We start from the raw sequence: 25,926 nt of genomic DNA, 5'->3' as shown, positions 1-25,926 counted from the left end.
TTGTGTCCAATGACCTTGAGCCTTCTTGGACGGGCACTTCTAATGTAAGTCTATGTCAGCACCCAAGGGGCTTGAATTTTCAATCTCTAACCATAGATTTTGGGGGATCACGGCACAACTAGAGAACATTACCAACCCCTACGCTCCATAGTTTCCACTGGCTGCCACTGAGCTAGGCGGAAACACCTGCATTTTGGAGCTGCCTTACTCAAGAAAGCAAAAAAGTGACCATGTTTGTATGCAGCTTTATTAATTATTTATTTATTTACATCTCTTGCAAACTGATATGTGACACATATTGAAGCCAAAATAATAACAAAACAGACAACAAAATATATATACATGCCCCACCTGCCCTGAATGACGAGTCGCCAATGGTTGAACTGTGTGATGTTTTGAAGCAAATTATTTCATTTGACATATTTCCTTGTTTGTAAGAATTGCGAAGAAGCCTGCATTGGACATTGAGGGAGTTATATTCACCTGAGCCCCAATTAAATATTGAAGCATTGAACCACTAACTAAAGGCTTCAGTCTTACAAAAAGTTGTACTTAAATCCAAACTGGTTTTCCAGCAGGTTAGTAAGAATGACTCACCCAGTGTTCAAAAATGGCATTTTTCCCTTTATTCAGATGACAACCTCTCACATTTGGTTATTTGAAAATTAAATAATCTCCGGAATATCGCTATTTTTAAAACAAGCCATAGAAAACTGGTTGCAATTTCAGTTTAATCCACCAGCAAAGACAGAACAAATATTACAACAAATATTATGGTTAAATTTAATTATAATAGTTGATTTTAAAAAAAGTTGATATTTTTGTAAAAAATGTATTAAGAACGGTATAATCTTTCTTAATTAGATCATAAATAGGACTGGTGGAGTTACAGTTGAAGTCAGAAGTTTACATATACTCAGGTTGGAGACATTAAAACTCATTTTTCAACCACTCCACAAATTTCTTGTCAACAAACTATAGTTTTGGCAAGTCGATTAGGACATCTACTTTGTGCATGACAGAACTAATTTTTCCAACAATTGTTTACAGACAGATTATTTCACTTATAATTCACTGTATCACAATTCCAGTGGGTCAGAAGTTTACATACACTAAGTTGACTGTGCCTTTAATTAATCGGCTTGGAATATATATGATGAATGAAATGAATGATTGATGATTTTAATTTTTATTTCAGGTGGTAATGCAGTGACCATTACCAAATACTAGTTATTTTATTTTTTAATAGGTGATTCAGTAATAATCAACTATTTTATTTTGGGTGGTAATTTCGGTGACCATTACTGAATACTAGTTATTTTATTTTGGAGAGGTGGTTCAGCGATAATAATCATATATTTTTTATTTTGAAGAGGTAATTCAGCTACAATTACCCAATACTGGTTATTTTGGTTTTGAAGAGGTGGTTCAGTGATAATCATCCATTACATATTGGGAGGTACTGCAGTGATCAATGAAGCCTGTCACACCTGTTGAATATATGCTAAATAAGTTTCCCGCTGTGGAATTTACATTCACTTTAAAAAAATGGCATATCTGGACAGAGATGGCAGGAGAAAATAGATACCCAATGGATGGTTCATTCAACAAGACTAGGTTGGATTTAGTCAAGGAGATAATTCAGACAAGAAAAATGGACAAAAAGAAGGAAGAAGAAAAGTACCCTTGTATCAGAAACTGTGATAGGAATGATGATGCTGGAAGGACAGATCTTCATGAACAAGGCCACCGTGACCAAACTAAAAGCTGGGGAGAACAGTAGAGTGTGGGAGGAAAGAAATGAGTCAGGACAGAGCAGAACATGAGTACTCCCCACCGCCGTATGAGAATCAACCCAAAGGACCCCCGGGCGACTATACACAGATCTACCCTCTCATACCACTGACAGAAGAAAATGGAGAAGCAACCACAATTATCCTCAAGGAAGGGGACTCTGATGAAGGAGGTGGATGACACAACAGCAGCAACAAGTGACATGAGAACAATAGAATTTGATGAAAAAAGGAGGCACAGTTCCTGGAGGGAGTTTCCCTCACCACCCCAACTCACTCCACAAAAAGGAACAGACTGGAAGACCCTAGACATATGGCCGCCTGTAGAAAACAAACTAACTACTAAAGAAGTAAAAGAAAAGTACAAAGAGTTACCATCAATGGGTGACCTATTCAGAGACCAGAGAGAAAGGGAAAAAAGAGAGAAGAAAGAAGACTGGAAAATGATGTATACATTATGACAAGAGAGAAGAGGAAGTTGATAGAAGATCTGCAAGTGCTAATAAGATTAAAGAGACACAGACGAGGTGGACGAAAGTAAAAAGCTAAAAGAGGAAGTCAGAAAAGCCACGGATATGGTAAGACAATACCAGAGGGAGGTAGAAGAGTGTGAAGAGGAACTGAGAGATTTAGGGAGAGATAGAAAGGGAGAGGCATATTCCATGATACCCTTGGTGCATTGTACAGGTCCTGGGGGGACAGGTGACTCGGGAATACAAGGCTTGGGGTTTTGGAGACCTGAAAACAGCAGTAAAAGGCATGCCCAGGATCTCAAAAGGAGCGGATGGGTGGATACAGACTGTTGAGCATTTACACGGGCACAACGAAAAGCAGCGCCTGGGGGACATCAAGGCGCTGCTGGTGAGGATGATGATACCAGGGCAATTGGAGACACTATTGTTGAGAGCCCTCATCGATGATGCTCCACCTGAAACAGTATTGCATGAAGTCCGAGCACCCCTATGGAGGACTCTAAGATATGAATACCCCACTGTAAGAGATATGACCAGACTAAGCCATGTGGCCCTCGACGAAAACACAGATTTCGCAGAATGGCTTGAAAAGTTTAAAGCAATATGGAATGAGGAACTCAGAGAAAAATATGACAAGAATGACACTGGAGAATGCATGTTCTATGATTATACTTCCAAGAATTTCCCTGAACCCATCAGAAAAAAGGTTGAAGATGAAACAGTCACATCTGGCACCCGTGAACCTGGTGCCTGCAGGGAATGTGCCTTTCCCCATTCAGCCTTATGGCGACTTAAAAATATGGTTTGGAAGAGGATATGGGCCCGCCAGAGCTCCTCGTGACTGGAACAGTCAATGCTGGACCTGTGGGCAGTTGGGACATATGAATTTGCAGTGTGTGGGACATGGAAGAGGAAGGGGTTACAGCAGGGGCAGAGGAAACCTTGGGCCTGGCAGAGGAAATTTTGCTAATGCACATTCTGAAGTGTACTACCCACCATGGCAACAGTATGCTCCTCAGCCACAGTACCAGTCGCCCGGAGCTGAAAATGCTCCCCAGGGGCCACCTATGCCCTATGGACAAGGAGGACAAGTTCATGACAGAGGACAGCCATGGCCAATGGGAAATCAGAACATCAACCGTTCTTATTTCCCTCAGAATCAACAATGAAGGTGCCTAACTCCCCTGCTCCAGTGTCACCGGTACGAATTCAATGATGGAAGAGAAGAGCCAATGGTTACTCTTAATGTTAATGGACATGACCTACCATTTCTAATAAACACTGGAGCTCACTGTTCCTGTTTCGGCAAACCTGGACAGGTTGTTTGGGCTTCTCTGAGCAAATCATCAGTAACAATAACAGGGACATCTGGACAGCCCAGGAATGTGTACTGGACAAAGACTTGTTTGATGAACCTCTTCTTGAATCTGACATGGTGCTGTTCGTTGTTGGTTCTGCTTACATAGATCAAAGCACAGGGAAGAAACATGTAGGATTTGCTGTAGTAAATGTGGAAGGTGATATTGAGGTTATACAGCCCCTACCAGAACATTTATTAGCGCATCAGGCAGATTTATTAGCTCTGAACACAGCTTGTGAATTGGGGGAAGGGAAGGCCCTTACTGTCTACTCAGATTCAGCACATGCTATTGGGGTTTGGAGAGCAGGACGGTTTACTTATACAACGGGCACACCTATTAAAAACAGACCTTACATTGAACAGTTGATTGAGACTGAAAACCTACCAAATTGGCTATTGTTAAGGTTGAGGCACACACAGGTTGGTGTGATTATGCTAGTATCAGTAACAGTATAGCTAATGAGGCAGCCACATTTGCTGCTTCCTGTTGTCACACACATGCATTCTATTTTTAGTCGTTTGTGTCCATCTGAAACTACTGATCTTGAGAAACAGCATCAGGCTGATATTCTCAATCACCATGTGTGGAGGGAGAGAGTGTGCTCTCTGTCCTAGGTCTGGCTTATGGCTACATATTTTGTCTGTCATGCCCTGTTTACCATCAACCATGATCTTTAATATTTGCCGATTGGCTAATGGATTGAGCCATTCGTCAAGGGGGATATGGAGGAGGAGAAGATTTAGGAGGAGAAGAGTTCAGCTCAATGGTTTTGCCAAAATTTGAATCAGCACATAAAAAAGTGAATTTTTCATTGCGTGACATATCTGTTATATAACATAGACAAGGGAACTCCACTGCAACCAGGGAAGTTCCCCACTCCAAAATGACTTTTGTCCACCTTGCTATGACTTTCATAGACATGGCAGAGCGAACAGAAAGCAAGAGATACTGCCTGGTGATAATTGACAGGTTCACCAGGTAGTTTGGAAGTATTTCCCACCACCAACTGTGTTGTGCGAACAGTTGCAAAATTGCTAGTCAGGGAAATCATACCCAGGTTCGGAATGCCTGAGGTTTTGTCTGCAGACAATGGGACCCATCCCATAGATGTGGTTGCCCAAGTGGTTTTCTTTGCTAGGATCACTTAAGGGTACGAGCAAAATACCAGCCTTGGTAAAGTTTAAAATGTACCCTGAGGCCTTTGGCTCTACAGCTACCGAAATCACCAGTTTCTCCCCAGAGGTCCATAGGTCATCCCTGTAGACTGTCCGAAGCTGGATCTTTAAAACGTATAATTTATTTATCAACTTAGGATAGTGCCCTAAGCACCACACAGCTAATTAGGAACATCCTAGTTATGACATTAGACACAGTGCCATGACCTTGGACATATATAGAATACAATCCAATTAGACAATCAAGGTGTGGTAACTATATTTTGTATATCTTTTGTTTATGCTTTTATTCATTCTTTTTTTCTTTAACACTTAGGAAGTGATAGAGCCATAAACAAGTTTCCCATACAACCATCAGTTAGTGCCACAATGCCACTCATTTGGGTAAGAAATGTAATTATGTATTTCGAGATCTACCCGCCTGAACGACCAGACGACGGGTTCGGAATGGCGATCCCCAACCCGGACATCCGATTCCCATTCTTGTGGTGGACTGCTCCGTTGGCAGAAACCCTACCAGGGTAAACCACCAGAGGGGGATCGCAATAGCGATCACCAACCAGGACATCCCCTGGCCATTCTTGTGATGGTTTGCAGCTTTGCAGTTAATTGTTACATGATTAATTTCATTGAGTAATAATTAAAGGTAGTAGGTAATTATTCGATGAATAGCAGTCATCACATTAATGATAGTCACGTCACTGCTGATGATGATGCCCCTGAAAATGCCGCTGATGCGGTGGCACTGGACTCTGACCCTAATTAATAGTCTGGTTCAGCACAGAGACTGGTCTGTGTGCAGCTGAAACCACCTCTGAATACTCGCTCTGCTTAACACAAAGTTAACATTAGTTGGATATAGAGACAAGGGAAAAGCATTAACCGACTTGATCAAATTTGAATGTCTCTAGTTTAAATAGACAGGTAGTCCAGGACATTTAGCTAAGGGTAATTCAGATACAGATATGTATGACTAGTTTGAACGTATGCTTTCCGTAAACCAAGTAGCTGTAAGAGTCTTGTCATTGTGGATACATGTAACGTTGCCTACAGCTAGCTAACTGGAGACATTCGTGATGTGATTTTAGTCCTAATGGCCTATTTCAGCGTGACTTGGTTTAATAAAAACATACCGACAACCCTACGGCTGGCAATGGCTAGCCACAGGCTGGCTGCGACCATGTAGTGTCTTGCGATTCATTCCATTTCGCTAGCTAGTCAGACAACTTAAGGCCGCCGACTAAACAATATAGTTAAGTAACGTACGTCAATAGTCACAGATCAAAATACACTGAACAAAAATATAAAGCGCAACATGTTGGTACCATGTTTCATGAGCTGAACTAAAAGGTCCCAGAAATGTGTTTACATACCTGTTAATGAGCATTTCTCCTATGCCAAGATAATCCATCCACCTGACAGGTATGGCATATCAAAAAGCTGTTTAAACATCATGATCATTACACAGGTGCACCTTGTGCTGGGGACAATAAAAGGCCACTAAATGTGCAGATTTCTCACACAATGCCACAGATGTCTCAAGTTGAGGGAGCATGCAATTGGCATGCTGACTGCAGGAATGTCCACCAGATCTGTTGCCAGAGAATTTAATGTTAATTTCTCTACCATAATCCGCTTCCAACGTCGTTTTAGGGAATTTGGCAGTACTTCCAACCGGCCTCACAACCGCAGACTATGTGTATGGGATTGTGTGAAATCAGTAAAATTGTTACATGTTGCGTTTATATTTTTCTTCAGTATATTAAGTGTCTCGTTCTACAATTTAGTGGATGGTATCAGGCAAGATTGTGTCTAGACTTCAGTTATTGTTATGTGTATAGCTATTTAGGGTTGTGGCTGTTTAATCTCACTCTCACACTCCAGGCAAACTTTTCACTATGGCTAGCAGTGGCTTGCTGTAATGTTACAGGCATGCAGTTTTGCGATTCATTCCATTTGGCTAGTTTGACGCCAAAGTCAGCCAACAAAGCTAACGTACTTCAAAATTGTCAGTCACGTAATATATGGATATTAGAAGCGTGTCTAATACATTTAATAACAAACCATGTACCTACTTAGGTAAAGATATGAATTACCTGTTGCCCAAAGTTCGCGCAACTGTTAGTAAGTGGTTCGCCATGTTCAGAACATGCGGCCACAGGGGGAAAGATGTGGCGTGTAGTGGTGACGTCAGACCGTCTGGTTAAGTAGCCCAAAAAATTTGTGGACCAATCATTGTCTACACCTCCCTCTAAACCCTGCCCATCACAACAACAAAAAGCCAAAACTCACAAAAAAAACTGACAGTGAAAACAAAGAAATCGAGAGCCAAGACATGAGTAGCATAACCAAAAGGTAGTAATTGCAGCCAAGAGCATAGTGGAAATGGATTCAATAGGATTGGTTGTTGGGGAAGTTGAACTGAAAACATTTTTGCATTGGTTTTCAAATACGTTTTTCAATCATTTCAAGAGTTTTTGCTCTCGCTTTAAAATTGTCTTTGCAAGTTTTGGGGTTTTGCTTTTGATATACACTGCTCAAAAAAATAAAGGGAACACTTAAACAACACAATGTAACTCCAAGTCAATCACACTTCTGTGAAATCAAACTGTCCACTTAGAAAGCAACACTGATTGACAATAAATGTCACATGCTGTTGTGCAAATGGAATAGACAACAGGTGGAAATTATAGGAAATTAGCAAGACACCCCCAATAAGGAGTGGTTCTGCAGGTGGGGACCACAGACCACTTCTCAGTTCCTATGCTTCCTGGCTGATGTTTTGGTCACTTTTGAATGCTGGCGGTGCTTTCACTCTAGTGGTAGCATGAGACGGAGTCTACAACCCGCACAAGTGGCTCAGGTAGTGCAGCTCATCCAGGATGGCACATCAATGCAAGCTGTGGCAAGAAGGTTTGCTGTGTCTGTCAGCGTAGTGTCCAGAGCATGGAGGTGCTACCAGGAGACAGGCCAGTACATCAGGAGACGTGGAGGAGGCCAACAACCCAGCAGCAGGACCGCTACCTCCATCTTTGTGCAAGGAGGAGCAGGAGGAGCACTGCCAGAGCCCTGCAAAATGACCTCCAGCAGGTCACAAATGTGCATGTGTCTGCTCAAACGGTCAGAAACAGACTCGATGAGGGTGGTATGAGGGCCCAATGTCCACCGGTGGGGGTTGTGCTTACAGCTCAACACCGTGCAGGACGTTTGGCATTTGCCAGAGAACACCAAGATTGGCAAATTCGCCACTGGCGCCCTGTGCTCTTCACAGATGAAAGCAGGTTCACACTGAGCACATGTGACAGACGTGACAGTCTGGAGACGCCGTGGAGAACGTTCTGCTGCCTGCAACATCCTCCAGCATGACCAGTTTGGCGGTGGGTCAGTCATGGTGTGGGGTGGCATTTCTTTGGGTGGCCGCACAGCCCTCCGGAGGTAGCCTGACTGCCATTAGGTACCGAGATGAGATCCTCAGACCCCTTGTGAGACCATATGCTGGTGCAGTTGGCCCTGGGTTCCTCCTAATGCAAGACAATGCTAGACCTCATGTGGCTGGAGTGTCAGCAGTTCCTGCAAGAGGAAGGCATTGATGCTATGGACTGGCCCGCCCGTTCCCCAGACCTGAATCCAATTGAGCACATCTGGGAGATCATGTCTCTCTCCATCCACTAACGCCACGTTGCACAACAGACTGTCCAGAAGTTGTCGGATGCTTTAGTCCAGGTCTGGGAGGAGATCCCTCAGGAAACCATCCGCAACCTCATCAGGAGCATGCCCAGGCGTTGTAGGGAGGTCATACAGGCACATGGAGGCCACACACACTGAGCCTCATTTTGACTTGTTTTAAGGACATTACATCAAAGTTGGATCAGTCTGTAGTGTGGTTTTCCACTTTAATTTTGAGTGTGACTCCAAATCCAGACCTCGATGGGTTGATAAATTTCATTTCCATTGATAATTTGTGTGATTTTGTCAGCACATTCAACTATGTAAAGAAAAAAGTATAAGAATATTTCATTCAGATCTAGGATGTGTTATTTTAGTGTTCCCTTTATTTTTTTGAACAGTGTAGTTTACAATTCTATACATTTAGCTTCAAATCATTTGGTTTTTGATTAATATCAATTTCACTCCTCCTCAAAATAATGTTACATTAGTAACTTTTATGTTTACGATGCATTTCAATTCAATGGCGTGAAATTGGCCACATAAGGTACGATTGATTTAGTTTCTCCCAGTTGCTGACCCACAATCCAGTACAGTAGGTGGCAGTAATGCACCATAAGGTTGGATGCCAACCAATGATGAACCTGGTAATTTAGATTATTAAACAGGATGACACTAAATGTTTAAAAACAAAACTTTATTTCAGGAGAATCAGAACAATTCCATTGAGGGTTCCCCAGTCTTGCTTTAAAGAATAAAAATGAGCAATATTTGCCAACTCTTGGACATGCACTTTGCAACACATTTCCTTACTCCCGCAAACATTTTCAATAACCAGGTTTCCAGCCAACCTTTATGTGAGTAAAGGACATCAGATACAAAAAAGTAATGACAGGCCGTAGACATTTTTGGGGTAAATTATCCAAATGTCAAAACAAAAAAAACACACTAGACAAATTGGAATATTGTAAGTAAAATTAATTAGAAAAACAGTGGAAATGCTTTTATGCGCAAATATTGATACAATAACAATCATATTGAAGTAAACTTGGAGTCATGTGGTCCTCCCACAACAACTAGTCGGGAAAGCATGCTGTTCATTAAACTACAGATGAAATAAGTGAACTTCACAGGGTGGTGAAAGTGCAAGGTAATTAGCTTGATGCTACTAACCAATAAATATCTAGGGTCTTCGTCTGGTGACATGATAATCTATGCTTGGTTGTTAAAAAAACTATTGTCCATATGATGTCATCTAGGCAATATATGTGTTCTAGCCAACAGCACACAGATCGTGCTATTGGTTAGAGCACACATGCCAATACCAAAGTGAGCACACTCACTATAACGCAATCAGTGGAGTTGAAAATGTGATGAAACCCATTTACCTAGTTTTTCATTTTGATACATGGGAATTTAACCACAAAATGCTTTTAATTTGCACTACATCACACAGCCTTTTATTTGCAACAAGTCAATAGGATGGAAACATGCGCATAATGTTTTTAGGCAGATTCAAGAATATGTGCATGAAAATCTGTCGCCAATTGAATGGAAACCTAGCTGTTGCTGTACATTTTCTTGAGGGTAGACATGTGTGTCCAGACAGTTGAGTAAGATGTTCTCACTTAAAGTAAAAGGAACATGAAGGCTCCAAAATTATGAAGGAAAAAAAATAATCTAACAATAGGTTAGGGTACTGCTTTGTGGGATCATGGACTCATACAAATCACATGGGGGGGAAATGTTAAATAAAACCAAAACGTAACCCCAATTTAAAAAAAACAACAACCCAAAACAACCCTGGTTGAATAAAGAAAAATACACCAACTGAGATTAAGAAAAAGAGAAACAAATATTTCACCCTAACTACGCCATCTCTGCCTCGCTCGTGAAAGGATTGTAAATCAGACAATTAAGTACTTTACAGAGCAGAATGTGAGATTAAAGTTCCGGTTGGGGGAGAGCGTGAATGTTAAGGGACAGTGAGCACCGTTCTCAGTTTGGTACCGAGGGACGGGTTTGAAATAATTGTGGTGTGGACCTCGTCCTTGGGGTTCAAATACAGAAGAAACAAAACCCTACATAACCCATAAAACGGACAGTTTGTTTCTTATGCCTACACTGCGCCGTTGTGGTTTCTAACAGGGCAGCAGCTCATTACAATATCCTTCACACTATAACAGGGAAGGGGTATGTGGGTTTGTGTTGGATACATTTATTTTTTTAAAGAAAATTAGTAAAGATGGCAAAGCCCCTCTTAATACTCTTCTGCCTGGGTCTCTACCTTGTAGCCGTTCTCATTGGAAACGTAACCCTCCCCCGATTGCACCGACTCTTGGTCCATCATCAACCCATCCTGGCTGTTCTCCTCTGGCTGGGGCGGCGCGTCGCCCTCCTCCCCGTTACCCACGTCGTTCTGCTCGGCCGAGGGGAGCAGGAGAGAGCCATGCCGGTCCTCCCTGCGCTCCCCGCCACCCCGCTCCCTGTCTCTCTTATGCTCCCTGTCTTTCTCCCTGTCGCCCCTGTGCCTCTCACGGTCCCTCTCACGGTCCTTGTCCCTGTGGCTGCGCCTCCGGTCACGGTCCCGCTCCCTGTCTCTGTCACGCTCCCTCCCGCCGCGCTCCTCTCCCACTTCCTCACCCACACTAGGCTCTTCAGGCATCCTCTCTCCTCCCTCCCCTATCATACCATCTCCTAGCACCAAGCCCTCATCACCTTCGCCACCCTTGCCCCTCTCCCGGTCTCGCTTGCGCTCTCGACTGCGGCTCCTCCTCTTCCTTTCACCTTTGTCTCTGCTCCTCTCCCTGCTATGACTGTCTCCCCCTGGCCCTCCTCCCCCCCGCTCCCTCTCTCGGTCTCGTCTCCTGCCACCCCCTACGCTCTCCTCTGCGGGCCCAGCCTGGACCAGACCCCTGTCACCCCTCTCCCTGGAGCGAGAGCTGCGCCTGCGTCTTTCCCGGGACCGGGACCTCCGTCTCTCGCCACCGCGCTCTTTCTCCACCCCCCGTTCGCGCTCACGGCTGCGCTCTCTGCGTTCCCCTCTGGGCTCGGGTCCACGTTCGCGCTCACGTTCCCTGAGGTGAAGAGAAGGGCAAAAATAAGTCAACTGTCAAACCTCTATACAGAAATATCAAGTCAGTCAAACAACAAAATGTCCAATCCCAAATCTACCACTTGCCCATACACTCTACACAGATCTAAAATAAATTGGATTGATGTAACTAGGGAATATGGTAATAAATCTCTCGCCTTCAGATTATCCAATTCTTTCAGGTCTAATGGGTAGGGCCTATTTAAAATAGGGTGACAACCCTCCCTTAGCAAACCACCCCAAGGGCCCAGTGTAGGTACTCACCCTCCAATTGGGGGGTGGTCATCATAACGTGAGGTGTCGTCTCTTCCAGAGTGCTTGATGTTGACGTCAGCCCCACCTCTCCTTGTCCCACCAAGACCACCGCCTGGTTGGGGACAGAAAACAGGGCTCATTGTGATACCAAAATCATTCACAGGAAATGAAAGCATTTAAAAACTGACAAAATATTTAAAAAGGATTCAGAAAATGACCAATGTCAATATGAGAATCATCCATTCCAAAACACTCAGTGAATTCAGTGTTAAGATTTTAAATGGCATGACTGTAGTGTGGATAATTATGCACCGTTACAGAGATCATGTGCAGTTCCTCACCTAGCCTGCGGGGATGCCATCCCTTCACAGTGCGGCCTCTCTCCACATCCACCAGCACTCTCCTTCCGTCGATCTTCTTCCCGTCTGCATGCTTGTAGGCAGCTGGGGGAGGGGGGTGAGAATAAGGTAGAGAAGGGTAAGTTGGAGATCTGCGGTTTTAAAGGTAAGGTTAACAAAGAGTGCATGAATATACTGACCAGGAGCAGGTGAGGTAGTGTGGGGCTGCTCTCTGGGCAGACAGACCATGTAGTAGTAGACCTTTTTCCACCACTAAATGCTGCATTTACCTGCACATCGCTCTTTTTCGAAGATGCACCACAGTTTAAGTATTTTGTTGTGCAAGCACTTTACTTCAGTAAATCTTTATTTTGAAATGCTAAAGAGGGATAGAATAAAGAAATTCATTCTAGCCTAAAATCACAAGTGAGCCGGTATAGCAGATAAGGTTGACAAAACCTGGGGCCTCCTGGGTGGCACAGTGGTCTAATGCACTGCATCGCAGCGCTAGCTGTGCCACCAGACACCCTGGGTCGAGTCCAGGCTCTGTCGCAGCCGGCAGCGTCCGGGAGGTCCATGCGGCGACGCACAATTGGCCCAGCGTCATCCGGGTTAGGGAGGGCTTGGCCGCACTAGCAAATCCTGTGGCTGGCCGGGCGCAGTGCACGCCGACCAGGTCGCCAGGTGCACTGTGTTTCCTCCGACACATTGGTGCGGCTGGTTGGAAGTGTGTTGTGTCAAGAAGCAGTGCGGTTGGGTTGCAATTTCAGAGGACGCATGGCTCTCGACCTTCGCCTCTCCGTACGGGAGTTACAGCGATGAGACAAGACTAACTATTACCAATTGGATACCACGAAATTGGGGAGAAGTTGACAACTTCCATTGAAAGCATTTATTATTAAAATCTCAAACCTTATATTTTATTATATTAAGTTTGCCATATAATATATTCAAACAAAACATTGAAGTTTGGCATATAATGATTGCTCTCTATTCAGGTGTGGTTTCTGTGGAGCACTAGAGACCGATAATTTAAATCTTAAATCGGTTAAGAGCGTTGGGCTAGTAACCGAAAGGTCGGTGGTTCAAATCAGAGTAGACTAGGTGACAAATCTGTCAATGTGCCCTTGAGCAAACCCTAATGGCTCCTGTAAGTCGCTCTGGATAAGTGTGTCTGCTAAATGAATAAAATGTAAACAAAGTAGTCCAAGCAGTTGACAGAGTGCGTTGTGGAGTGCGTTTGAGAGCCTGCTGTGAAAAATGCTTGCGCACTTGAAATTAAAATCAGATGACAGTAATTCATGTCGCACAATATTTATGTATTTCCGCATTTTCACATCAACCTCTTACCCAGAAGGAACAGTGAATACGCGTCACCATGCGTCAAATCAGACACCCACCTCACTTACCAAAGCACGTCTAACCACTTACAGGTGGAATTGGGGATTTTTCTACCAGTAGCTATGTTTCCATCCAATTGGCGACAGATATGAATGCAAATATTCTCAAATCCAAAGTAATTGCAATTTTTCCCACCAAACTGACTTGTTGAGGATTTAAAAAAAGGTGCGTGACGTAGTGCACACAACTTAATTTTTCGCTTAAGTTCTGATGTATAAAAATGTAAATTGAGTGGTCACAAACCTGCGTTTTAATAGCAAATGTGCCTACACTGGTATTGGCATGTGTGCTCTAGCCAACAGATTGCATATACAATACGGATAGGCTAGTCTACACGAGATAATGGATGAGAGAATATTTTGTCACGGCAGTCAAACATCGATCATCATGTCACAAGCATAAGACCCTCGATATTTATTGGAAAGGAAAATCAAGCTTATCACGTGCACTTTTCACCACACATATTTTATCGGTAGCCTATTAAACTGCATGGTTTCCCCAAGTCGTAATGGGAGGACCACACACACACTATATAGTCATTTGATAAGATTATAATTACAATCAATATTTTGCACAAAAGGCATTTACACTGCTATTTCGCACATAATTCAATTTTATAGACACAAAGATCCCACCATGCCAAACTAACAAATTCTGTGACACATTGGTTTGAGTTCCTGAATATTTACTCTGATTGCCAGAGTACACAACCTTGTAAGGCAATGCTGCAATCTTCTTACCCAATATATGTTGTGCTTCAGACTATATCGAGACTAGAGTAAATTAGGTTGCCTTACATACAACCTCTGACCTTGTAATACTGGTCTAGAGGGGGAGATATAGGGGAGGGGTCATCTCAATACGAGCAAATGTTAAATGTGACCATGTTCACATACCTTAGTGGGAGTTTTATGGGCTGCTGTGTTTGTTTTTCACCAACTATCTTACCACCGCCTGGACACGAGCGCAGTGTCGGACTCAGAACCTCCCAGAGCATAGGGCTTCCAGTTGCAAGTCAACATGGCAGGCTCCTGCCAGATTTACCACCACATAGAAGCTGCAGCTTCTGAATCAAACTCAGAACACACACAAATATATACTCCCTTGGCCCAGACAGTCTTGGGATCAGTCTATTATGACCGAAGAATTCGGCGAGATCCATGATGACCCATCCTGGCCTCTACACTGGTCTGCTCTGCTGTGGTAGACGATCCAATGGGAAACGGCACAGAGGACTCTTTCCTCTTTATATCCAATCAGAGGGCCTTACCAGAACCACTCACTTTCATAGCCAATCTGAGGGCCTTACCAGAACCCTCTCTAGATCATGGCAAATTATCACTGTACTTTAATGACATCTCACACGTTTATACTACCAGGGGGCCTTACCACAACCCCTCACTAACCTAACCAATCCAGGTTTGTCTTACCACAAACCATAACCTTCTCAACCAATCAGACAGGACTTTACTCAAAGGGGGGTTGCCTTACCTCGACCCCAAAAACGACTCGAAAACATGGCCTAAATATAATCTTACTATACAAGCACACATACGGTGCATATCAAAAAAAAAAAAATTTAAGAAACAGAAAGGTATGTATCTAGAGAAAATTGGATGTGTTTGGTGTAGGCTAGAATAAATGTAGGCTAGTAACAGTGGTGACATGTTTCCTCACTAGACTGGTTCTATTAGCTGTATACACCGGATCCTTGCTATCAGCTGTGCTAAAGAGATCTGGGGGTGAGATGACTGCCATGTCTGAATGAGCTACCGCTATGCTCTTGTTGGCATCTGCTCTTGCCTAGTTATATAGTAGGGACAAAGCTACATGTGCGCATAAGTATGTGCCTTGCTGTAAAAGTGTTTAGAGTCCCTTCGTAACCCTATTCCATTAAAGCCAGCTCAACGCACACAAGAAAGGACCTTAACTTACAATCCTAGGGGATTTTGTTTTGGACGTGTGGCCTTTGATGCAATGTTATGCAAAATATTGCCCGTTTCTTAATGATTATGCAAGAGACAACTTGATAAAATGACGTTTCAGACAACTAAAATACTCAAATAGTAAAAGCACTTCAGTCTATTTGTAAAAAAAAAAGGTGCTAAAATGGATACATCTGAGGTGGCTTTAACACAAAAGGAAAACTCATAGGGCACCCATTAACTGACTAATGGCCTGGGGGGTGCATTCAATGGTCAAAGCACCAGCCATCTTATCAATGTTAATATTGTTCAAGCAACATAAGCAGCTTCAAACAAAAATGTGCTTTGCCCATTGAACGTAGCTCCTCTTCCCTAAATAGGATGGAGGGTGGAAAGAAAGCTTACCCATCATACAAACCCATCATACCAACCATATACTGAGCTGTGGTAGTAGGGTGTAGATGTATCATAACCATCATCATCATCATCATCATCATCTGCAAGCCAGCTCTGGCCAATAGCCATCACAGATAGGCGGCTGCAGTGGCAATGAGAACAACAAACAATTAATACACTGCAGAGCCAGCATAGACATCCCCTCAAGTCAACCCTCACCTGAGTCACATCATACCAAGGGTGGGCGACCCTGGTCCCAGGGAACACTACTCCCTGCCTGTTCATTGCACCATGGGTGCATGAAACTAAGTGCTCCAATTAATCAGTGGCTGCGTTTCAGGCCAGCTACATTGCAGTCGCTCTGTGTGGATACTTGCCTCATCACCAACTAGCAGTCAGGCTTCAGATTCTTATTTTATATGATTAGCTGATATGTAAAACACCTACCCAGGGGATGTGATATCTGGCAAGTGACTGCAATGTAGCCGGCCTGGAAGGTAGCCAGTAAGTAGCAATCTTAGAGGCCAGATTTAGACCGGGAACACCTGTCTGCCTGATCATTTAAATACGATAATTTAAATACGATAAATGACAATAATAACAGCAGGCATGGTAGCTCGCCAGGACCAGGGTGGAGGACCACTGATATGAGCTGATAGAAATGGCCTAGTGTCACACAAAAGCACAGAGAGGAGGGTACCCAAGTTAACCAGACAAGTTGGGAGGGGGGGGTACTAGCCTGTTGGTGGCCTGTAGCTTACCGTTGGTGGTCCAACCAGGGAACCCACCCGTTCCACAGAGGACTTAACACTAACCATTACAGGCCTAACCTAATGCAAGCAAAGGCATTCAAGGTGACCAGAAGAACAAGGCTTAGAAGTTGTTTATACATACAAGACATAGGCCAAATCTTCCCACCGAATGGCACCGCCACATAGAAGTGCCATGGCTGGACTAACTGCACTCACTCAGACAAGTGCAGTACAGAAACCCTTTCTTGAGTTAGTCAAGAGGTCATCATGCTCCACAAACACAAGACAGACGTCACACAAACCTCACTCAGCACCTTGTTTCCCCTAATTAATAACATAGCCATTCTAAACTCAAAGTTCTGAAAATAAAAAGGATGGATGGATTTTGGTGACCCTTGTGTTCAGAGTTATACCTTCAACTTGTATGGACTGTGGATCCATATTTGTAACCCCCTTGCCAGTAGGCTTGGGCGTTATACCGGGGTATTTGGAAAAAGACAAGGATGGTTTTTCCATACTGTTGAAACAAATTCCTTGAAATTTGATAAATTTTAACATTTGTAGCTACTTAAGTAAATACCTGCAGTCAACTTGTACAATACGTTAGGAGATAAACATTGAGTTCTTAATTTCACCAGTTACATTATAATGAAGCTTACTGTAGTCCCCTGTCATGTGGTGTTTGTTTACAAGCACACAACTACGAGAGACCGGAGCCTTGGGAGTCATTCACTGTTGTGCCGCATGAGCCAGGTGATCTAATTACAGTAAGTCTAAAAGTTCTCCTCTATGTTTGGTTGGCTAATTTAGTAGCTAGTTAGCCATCTAGCTAAGTGGTTAGCTTCTTCCAAAAACAAGCATTCGCTTGGTAACAGCAGAGAATCCCCTCCTGGATCAAGAGCCTTGTTGGCATATATTGGTTTTGTGCATGCAGCAAACTGTGTAGCATTTGAGTTACTTGTATAGTTTAGGTCAGAAACTGTACAAAATGTTCACAATGCGTTTAGCATTCTATGGAATTTTACATGTACTTGTTAGCAATGCTAACCTTCAGATTAGAGTATCAGTGGGTTTTGAAAACAGCACCGCTTGGGTTCAGTGCCAGTATTACCGAATATCCCAGTATGACAAGGTCGGTATGAAAGCATGACAATCTGGATACCGCCCAAGCCTACTTGCCAGCTAGTTCTTGTCCGACTCTTTTCATACCATTGTTCCAAACCATACTCTGGATACTTTCCATTCAACATGTCCTTGCAGTATAATCAGACCAGCGCAGAACAGCTCAGTGTGCCTCAGCAGTGTGAACATTTTTAAATTTTTTATATTTGGCAGATATTAAGAGTGGGCCTAGACCTATGGATAAATGTAAAACCAACACCCATCCTGGCCCGTCAATGGGAAATCACACCAGGGACAGCATAAGCTGCTAGTGCAGTACAGAAAGAAAAAAAAAAAAAAACATTTTAAAAAACGGAGCCTAGTCAGTTTGCACCATAAAAAAGGTGCTATTCAGTCAAGAGGCTTCCTCGTACACTGGGCAAGAGTACAAGGTGCTGATGTTAACTAATAGTCAGCAACACCAACTGCTACAACTTCTAAAGCTATAGTGAAATTACAACCATTTGTAAGCTGCCACAATCTGGTGCCTTTGTCATTTCTCACTTACACAAGTCCTTCAACAAATACTATCCCACCTACGTACCCTCCCAGCATTCAGACTCCCATTTGAGATGAGGTGGGTTATAAGGGGGTTGGTCTCTCGTGGTACTCACAGTGCATGTCTCTCTCGTGCTCGTACTCTATGAAGGCGTAGCCTCTGGGCTTCCCTGACCGCTTGTTGTAGACTATGTAGATCTGGAAGAGAGAGCGACTATAATAAAGCTAGCTGAACAAGCTGGGGGGGCAAGAGGACCAACTGCCACTAACAAATGTCCAATAAGTTGTATTGTAAAACCAATGGGTGGTTTGGGAGACAAAACTTACCCTTTTGATGGGTCCATAGACCTCAAACTCACGGCGAAGCTTGGATTCCGTTGTGTCATAATTCTGCAGCAATGATAACAGTTAACATCGATCACATGTGCCAAATACAAAAGGTGTAAACTTCACTGGCAGCCTGGTCTTAGAATTGTCCTCAGAACACACTTCTGTCTTTCATACCATTCGATAACAAAGCATCTGCATTTTCTTTCATTATATTGTGGTGTATGTGTGCTTCATTTGTTATTAATCACTACCCGGTTTAAGTATCAATGGCCAAAACAGGATGGAAGGCAAAGATGCCATGGAAGAGCCTGCATAATGCACACTTACAACACGAGCCACAAACAGGGTCTTGAAGGCATCCCCCTGAGCATTGGGGTCATTGTGTGGATCCCCTAGAAGGCAGAAGCCAATATTACAACATGACTTCAACTTTCAGTAAATCCTATAAATGTCACAAGCTCATCATGTCAACTTACAGAGTTTTAGTTCTGTCTCCACAACCGTCTGCCTCCTCTCGATCTTCTCCCTCCTCTGTAAAACAGAAACAGGTTAGCTAGGCCCCTCAGACGCAAACCCCAAATGGGTACTGTACATGTACATTAAAGCCATGTACTAGTACAACCTACTGAAGATTCGTTATCCAATCTCATTCAGATACGCATTGAGGTTTCAGAGACTAAAAGTGAAAGAAAATGTCTAAAACAAAGTAACCCCTCTTCCAATTGTCTCACCTTTCTCTCCAACCTCTCATCACGAGTTTCTGCCCTAGTAGGGGGAGGGGCATCTCTGGGATCCTATCAAAACAGTCCAAAAGTTAGGCTAAGAAAAGCTAGAGGGCCAAAGGCATTCAATCAAATAGCCAACTATCCATCTCATTCATGAAGAGTAATTGCACAAGAACTAGGTAGGTTTGCCTTACTTCAAAGTGCCTGATGAAGGGAGCAATTCCACAGTATGGCTGGTTGTGGTGTTTCTCATGTGGAAGCTTCTCCAACTGGGTCAGAAATGGTATGGGGTCCCGCGGCGCAAATAGGGCCAGCAGATTGGGGGGTAAAAACTGGGTCATCTTTCACCTGCAGCGAGAAAAATACATGTTTAGTTTACAAACTACATAGTAACTAATAATATGCAGACATGGAGTTGGTTGCATCAGTGTTGTCATTAGGCAGTGTGGACAGAGCCACAAAGGCTTGGAAGACCATTGCGATAACCATGTGCAGCTCAATTTCTTCTGCAAAGCTAGCTAAATTATTTCCATGTATCTAGCAAGGTAAGGCAACATCTTATTTTGATGTGTGGAACTAGCTTCGAAGCTAGTGTCGAAAACTGATCAATGTTGCCGAACAATGATCAAATCTTCCCATTTTCAAGGAAAATGAAGGCCGCAAAGTCACAGGTTAACGTTAACTCGCCAAAATGAGATTTCTCCACCAAAAACATTTACAAGGATAGCTAGCTAGCAGAAATAGTGAATGCTTTAGGCTGATACACCAAAAATAAAAACACAACAACTTAAGATTTTACTGAGTTACAGTTCATATTAAGGAAATCAGTCAATTGAAATTTAAAAAAGCATTAGGACGTAATCTTTGGATTTCACAACTGGAAATACAGATGTAGCTGTTAGCGATACCACGCAAAGAAGGGCGTGGATCAGAAAACCAGTCAGTATCTGGCATGACCATTTGCCTCATGCAGTGCAGTTGATTGTGGCCTGTGGAATATTGTCCCACTCCTCAATGGCTGTGCGAAGTTGCTGGATATTGGCGGGAACTGGAACACACTGTCGTACACGTCGATCCAGAGCATTCCGAACATGATCAATGGGTGACATGTCTGGTGAGTATGCAGGCCATGGAAGAACTGCGACATGTTCAGCTTCCTGGAATTGTGTACAGATCCTTGCGACATGGGGCCGTGCATTATCATGTCGTGCCATTCATCCATCACTTCATGTTTCGACAATGGGCCTCAGCATCTCATCACTGTATCTCTGTGCATTCAATTTGCCATCGATAAAATGCAATTGTGTTAGTTGTCCGTAGCGAATGCCAGCTCGTACCATTAACCCACCGCTATCATGGGGCACCCTATTCACAATGTTGACGAACCGCTCACCCACACATGCTGTCTGCAATCTGCCCATTACAGTTGAAACAGGGATTAATCCATGAAGGGCACACTTCTCCAGCATGCCAGTGGCCATCGAAAGGGTGCATTTGCCCACTGAAGTCAGTTACAATTTGGACATGTTGCAGCAGTATATAAAATGGAGATCGCACAATATGAGAAATGTACAGGAGGGCATAGTCAGTGTACAGTTAGGATAGAGAAAGCACTGTGGGGGTGCCCATGCACTTGGGGATCAAAAGTGCCCCGAGAGACAGGTTGAGATTGCCAGAGTTCGAGTGGTGCAAAAAGCAGCCTATGTTGAGGCAGCGAATAGAGCAGAGAATAGCCCGAGGGTGAGAGATTCGACTGGGAGCCCCCGAGTGAGTAGGATTTCTTGCATTTAGAGCCATGGTGATCAACTACACTGATTAGAGGTCGACCAATTATGATTTTTCAATGCCGATACCGATTATTGGAAGACCAAAAAAAGCCGATGCCGATTAATCTGCCAATTTTATTGATATACACACACACACACACACACACACACACACACATACATAAGTGGGGCAAAAAAGTATTTAGTCAGCCACCAATTGTGCAAGTATGCACGACAAAATGAGGGGGGAAAAAAAATAAAAATCTAGAAAAATCACATTGTAGGATTTATGAATTTATTTGCAAATTATGGTGGAAAATAAGTATTTGGTCAATAACAAAGGTATATCTCAATACTTTGTTATATACCCTTTGTTGGCAATGACAGAGGTCAAATGTTTTCTGTAAGTCTTCACAAGGTTTTCACACACTGTTGCTGGTATTTTGGCCCATTCCTCCATGTAGATCTCCTCTAGAGCAGTGATGTTTTGGGGCTGTTGCTGGGCAACACAGACTTTCAACTCCCTCCAAAGATTTTCTATGGGGTTGAGATCTGGAGACTGGCTAGGCCACTCCAGGACCTTGAAAGGCTTCTTACGAAGCCACTCCGTTGCCCGGGCGGTGTGTTTGGGATCATTGTCATGCTGAAAGACCCGTTTCATCTCCAATGCCCTTGCTGATGGAAGGAGGTTTTCACTCAAAATCTCATGATACATGGCCCCATTCATTCTTTCCTTTACACGGATCAGTCGTCCTGGTCCCTTTGCAGAAAAACAGCCCCAAAGCATGATGTTTCCACCCCCATGCTTCACAGTAGGTATGGTGTTCTTTGGATGCAACTCAGCATTCTTTGTCCTCCAAACGCAACGAGTTGAGATTTTACCAAAAAGTTCTATTTTGGTTTCATCTGACCATATGACATATTCCCAATCTTCTTCTGGATCATCCAAAAGCTCTCTAGCAAAACTTCAGATGGGCCTGGACATGTACTGGCTTAAGCAGGGGTACACGTCTGGCACTGCAGGATTTGAGTCCCTGGCGGCGTAGTGTGTTACTAATGGTAGGCTTTGTTACTTTGGTCCCAGCTCTCTACAGGTCATTCACTAGATCCCCACGTGTGGTTCTGGGATTTTTGCTCACCATTCTTGTGATCATTTTGACCCCACGGGGTGAGATCTTGCGTGGAGCCCCAGATCGAGGGAGATTATCAGTGGTCTTGTATGTCTTCCATTTCCTAATAATTGCTCCCACAGTTGATTTCTTCAAACCAAGCTGCTTACCTATTGCAGATTCAGTCTTCCCAGCCTTGTGCAGGTCTACAATTTTGTTTCTGGTGTCCTTTGACAGCTCTTTGGTCTTGGCCATAGTAGAGTTTGGAGTGTGACTGTTTGAAGTTGTGGACAGGTGTCTTTTATACTGATAACAAGTTCAAACAGGTGCCATTAATACAGGTAACGAGTGGAGGACAAAGGAGCCTCTTAAAGAAGAAGTTACAGGTGAGAGCCAGAAATCTTGCTTGTTTGTAGGTGACCAAATACTTATTTTCCACCATAATTTGCAAATAAATTCATTAAAAATCCTACAGTGTAATTTTCTGGATTTCTCATTTTGTCTGTCATAGTTGAAGTGTACCTATGATGAAAATTACAGGCCTCTCATCTTTTTTAAGTGGGAGAACTTGCACAATTGGTGGCTGACTAAATACTTTTTTGCCCCACAGTACATACACACAAAATAATGACAATTACAACAATACTGAATGAACACTTATTTGAACTAAATATAATACATCAATAAAATCAATTTAGTCTCAAATAAATAATGAAACACATTAAATTTGGTTTAAATAATGCAAAAGCAAAGTGTTGGAGAAGAAAGTAAAAGTGCAATATGTGCCATGTAAAAAAGCTAACGTTTAAGTTCCTTGCTCAGAACATGAGAAAGCTGGTGGTTCCTTTTAACATGAGTCCAATATTCCCAGGTAAGAAGTTTTAGGTTGTAGTTATTATAGGACTATTTCTCTCTATACCATTTGTATTTCATATACCTTTGACTATTGGATGTTCTTATAGGCACTTCAGTATGGCCAGCCGAATCTCGGGAGTTGATAGTCTTGAAGTCATAAAAGTCAGGAAGTCATAAACAGAAGTCAAACAGCACAAATGTTTGAAGCATTGAGAAGAGCTGCTGGCAAACACAGTAAAGTACCACATATACCCTGACTCTGTTGCACAGAATGCAAGAGAAGTGACAATTTCCCTAGTTAAAATAAATTAATGTTAGCAAGTAAATATTAACTAAATATGCAGGTTTAAAATGTTTTACTTGTGTATTGATTTTAAGAAAGACATTGATGTTTAGGTACACATTGGTGCTTTTTTCACAAATGCGCTTGTTAAATCACGCATTTGGAGAAGAAGACTGTGATTCAATGATAATCAATGCGGTGCCTGTGAATTTATATGCCAGACAGGACAAGCTAGATAAACTAGTAATATCAACCATGTATAGTTAACTAGTGATTATGTTAAGATTGGTTGTTTTTTTTATAAGATACATTTAATGCTAGCTAGCACCTTACCTTGGCTCCTTGCTGCACTCGCATAACAGGTAGTCAGCCTGCCACGCAGTCGCCGCAATGTAATCGGCCATGATCGGTGTCCAAAAATGCAGATTACCGATTGTTATAATAGGCCCTAATTGAATCAGCCATTCCGATTAATCGGTCAACCTCTAATACTGATGGAGCAGAAATCACAGAAGATACATGGTAGTTGCAGCAGCAGATAAATATTTGGGTGTAAGATTTTAACACAGAAGATCTGCAGGACGTTGAGAGAAGGGGTTCCATTCTCCCAGGCCTAGTGTAGGATAATTTAGGGTCAAAGTAGTGGGATGGGTTGGTCAGTTTTGGGGGATAGTTTTTTAGGTGTAAGGTAAGGTTAAACAGTGGTGCAATTGAAGTTCCATTCGCTTTTTATTATATTTTCTCGGTGACCAAAATGTGCAATCCACACTGACCTGTGAAAGCAGACAGTCTACTTCTGCTGGAAAGCCACACAATGAGAACCCGCTATTACACAAACAGTTAATTTTAGAATCCCTACTGTTGACCAATGAGCAACGAAGGGGCGTTGACTTTGGCCCTGAACTTCGGCTTGTATTGTGAAAAACAAATGTTCGCACGAACAGCCTAAAAAATTAAATAACGGGATGCCCCCCCCCCCTCCCTCAAGCATCCCATTCATCTCTGCGTGTACATAGCGCAGGGAGAGTCCTTCGAATTGCACCTTCAAGACTAAAATGAACAAAAATGTCACAAAATTCCGTAATATATGCACCAACTGTTCCGGATAAGGACGCCTTTAGAACAAACATTTCGTTACACATGGTTAGCAAATGATATTGCGAGTGTATGTGACCAATACAATTTGATTAGATTAGTCTGGCTTCCGACGAGACACCTCAGTGGGCCAACTGAGGCTAACAACGCAGTCAAACAATGGACCTTAGCCAATCCACCAAAGCTTTAAGCTAGTTAATTACAGAAAGACCAGATACCTAAAATAAAATATGGTGCAAATGTGGTACATTTTAATAGGTCTAGTTCGGTTAACTAAACGGGAATATTTAACGTTATCTACCAAAACGCTAACCACTGTCCAGCGTAGGCCTCGTGCCTCCACTCAGGGACACTACACATTTCTGGCCCACTCACCTTAACTCTTCATTCAATCCCTTTAAAACTCAGAGAGCCCGAATCAGGCAACGTGGAATAAGAGCGTGCACTCTAATTGTTCCACGCAAGATGTTTCCCCACAGTTGAATATACTTGAGCTTCAGCTTGGTTAGGTTCTTGCCAGGAATAAATATTTGTCCTCAACTTAAAATGGCGGGATGACGTAAAGCGACAACACTGTCGCGACAGTTCCTCTAATGTTTCACGAAGCTTCGGGCTAATTTACGTGAGACCTGGTTTCCACAGAGAGGATGGGGAAGAGAGAGGCCCAACTCCGCGGAAAATCTGTCTCCCTCCAGCAGATGGCGATTTTTCGTTGTTTCTCCGATCAAGCAAAGACTTTCTGTATGGAGGTCAATGAAAGTGTTGAAATATGGCTTATTTGCTACGTGAGGTTTATTTGATTGAATAGATGTTTCATACTGCTTACGTTGTTACGAATGTACTGATATAAATAGGACAGGTAAAACCCTGGCAGCTTTGTGAAAAATCGGAATGGTCTCGAGATGGATATGCATATTCATGGTATGAGGCTAGTAGCATAGCATCTCTCTCCATTAAATACAGGTCGTTGATATCAAAAACCCTGAGTGATTATTCAAAAAAGATTACAATAATGAGATGTATCAGGAGACTGAAAAGATTTGGCATGTGTCCTCAGATCCTCAAAAAGTTGTACAGCAGCACCATCAAGAGCATCCTGACTAGTTGCATCACTGCCTGGTATAGCAACTGCTCGGCCTCTGACGGCCCAGTACATCACGGGGGCCAAGCTTCCTGCCATCCAGGATCTCTATACCTGGCGGTGTCAGAAGAAGGCCCGAAAAATGTTCAAAGACTCCAGCCACCCTAATCATATACTGTTCTCTCTGCTTGCGCACGGCAAGAGGTACCGGAGCACCAAGTCTAGGTCCAAAAGGCTTCTTAACAGCTTCTACCCTTGAGCCACAAGACTCCTGAACAGCTAATCAAATGGCTACCCCCCGTTGCTACTCTCTGTTTATTATCTACTTTAACTCTACCAACATGTACACTACCGGTCAAACGTTTTAGAACACATACTCATTCAAGGGTTTTTC

The 25,926-nt window shown here is 43.1% G+C and overlaps 1 protein-coding gene and 1 non-coding gene across 2 annotated transcripts; both read right to left on the bottom strand.

Moving 5' to 3' along the window:
- Positions 1–9,146: 9,146 nt before the first annotated feature.
- Positions 9,147–25,023, bottom strand: LOC112252099 (U1 small nuclear ribonucleoprotein 70 kDa). Its single transcript, XM_024423050.1, has 10 exons — positions 24,827–25,023; positions 19,538–19,691; positions 19,350–19,412; positions 19,095–19,149; positions 18,946–19,010; positions 18,616–18,678; positions 18,405–18,486; positions 12,159–12,260; positions 11,827–11,929; positions 9,147–11,545 (listed from the first exon to the last, which is right to left on the bottom strand). Exons 2-10 carry the CDS (start codon positions 19,682–19,684, stop codon positions 10,729–10,731), a joined length of 1,497 nt encoding a protein of 498 aa, XP_024278818.1. The 5' UTR covers positions 19,685–19,691; positions 24,827–25,023; the 3' UTR covers positions 9,147–10,728.
- Positions 19,759–19,837, bottom strand: LOC112261846. Its single transcript, XR_002955229.1, has one exon. It is a non-coding gene; the product is annotated as a small nucleolar RNA SNORD35 (small nucleolar RNA).
- Positions 25,024–25,926: the final 903 nt, after the last annotated feature.

This window comes from Oncorhynchus tshawytscha, linkage group LG01 (genome assembly GCF_018296145.1).
Source record: "Oncorhynchus tshawytscha isolate Ot180627B linkage group LG01, Otsh_v2.0, whole genome shotgun sequence".
Lineage (NCBI taxonomy): Eukaryota > Metazoa > Chordata > Actinopteri > Salmoniformes > Salmonidae > Oncorhynchus > Oncorhynchus tshawytscha.
Note: the sequence above shows the minus strand (reverse complement) of the source record. Positions and strands in the feature narration are given on the sequence as shown.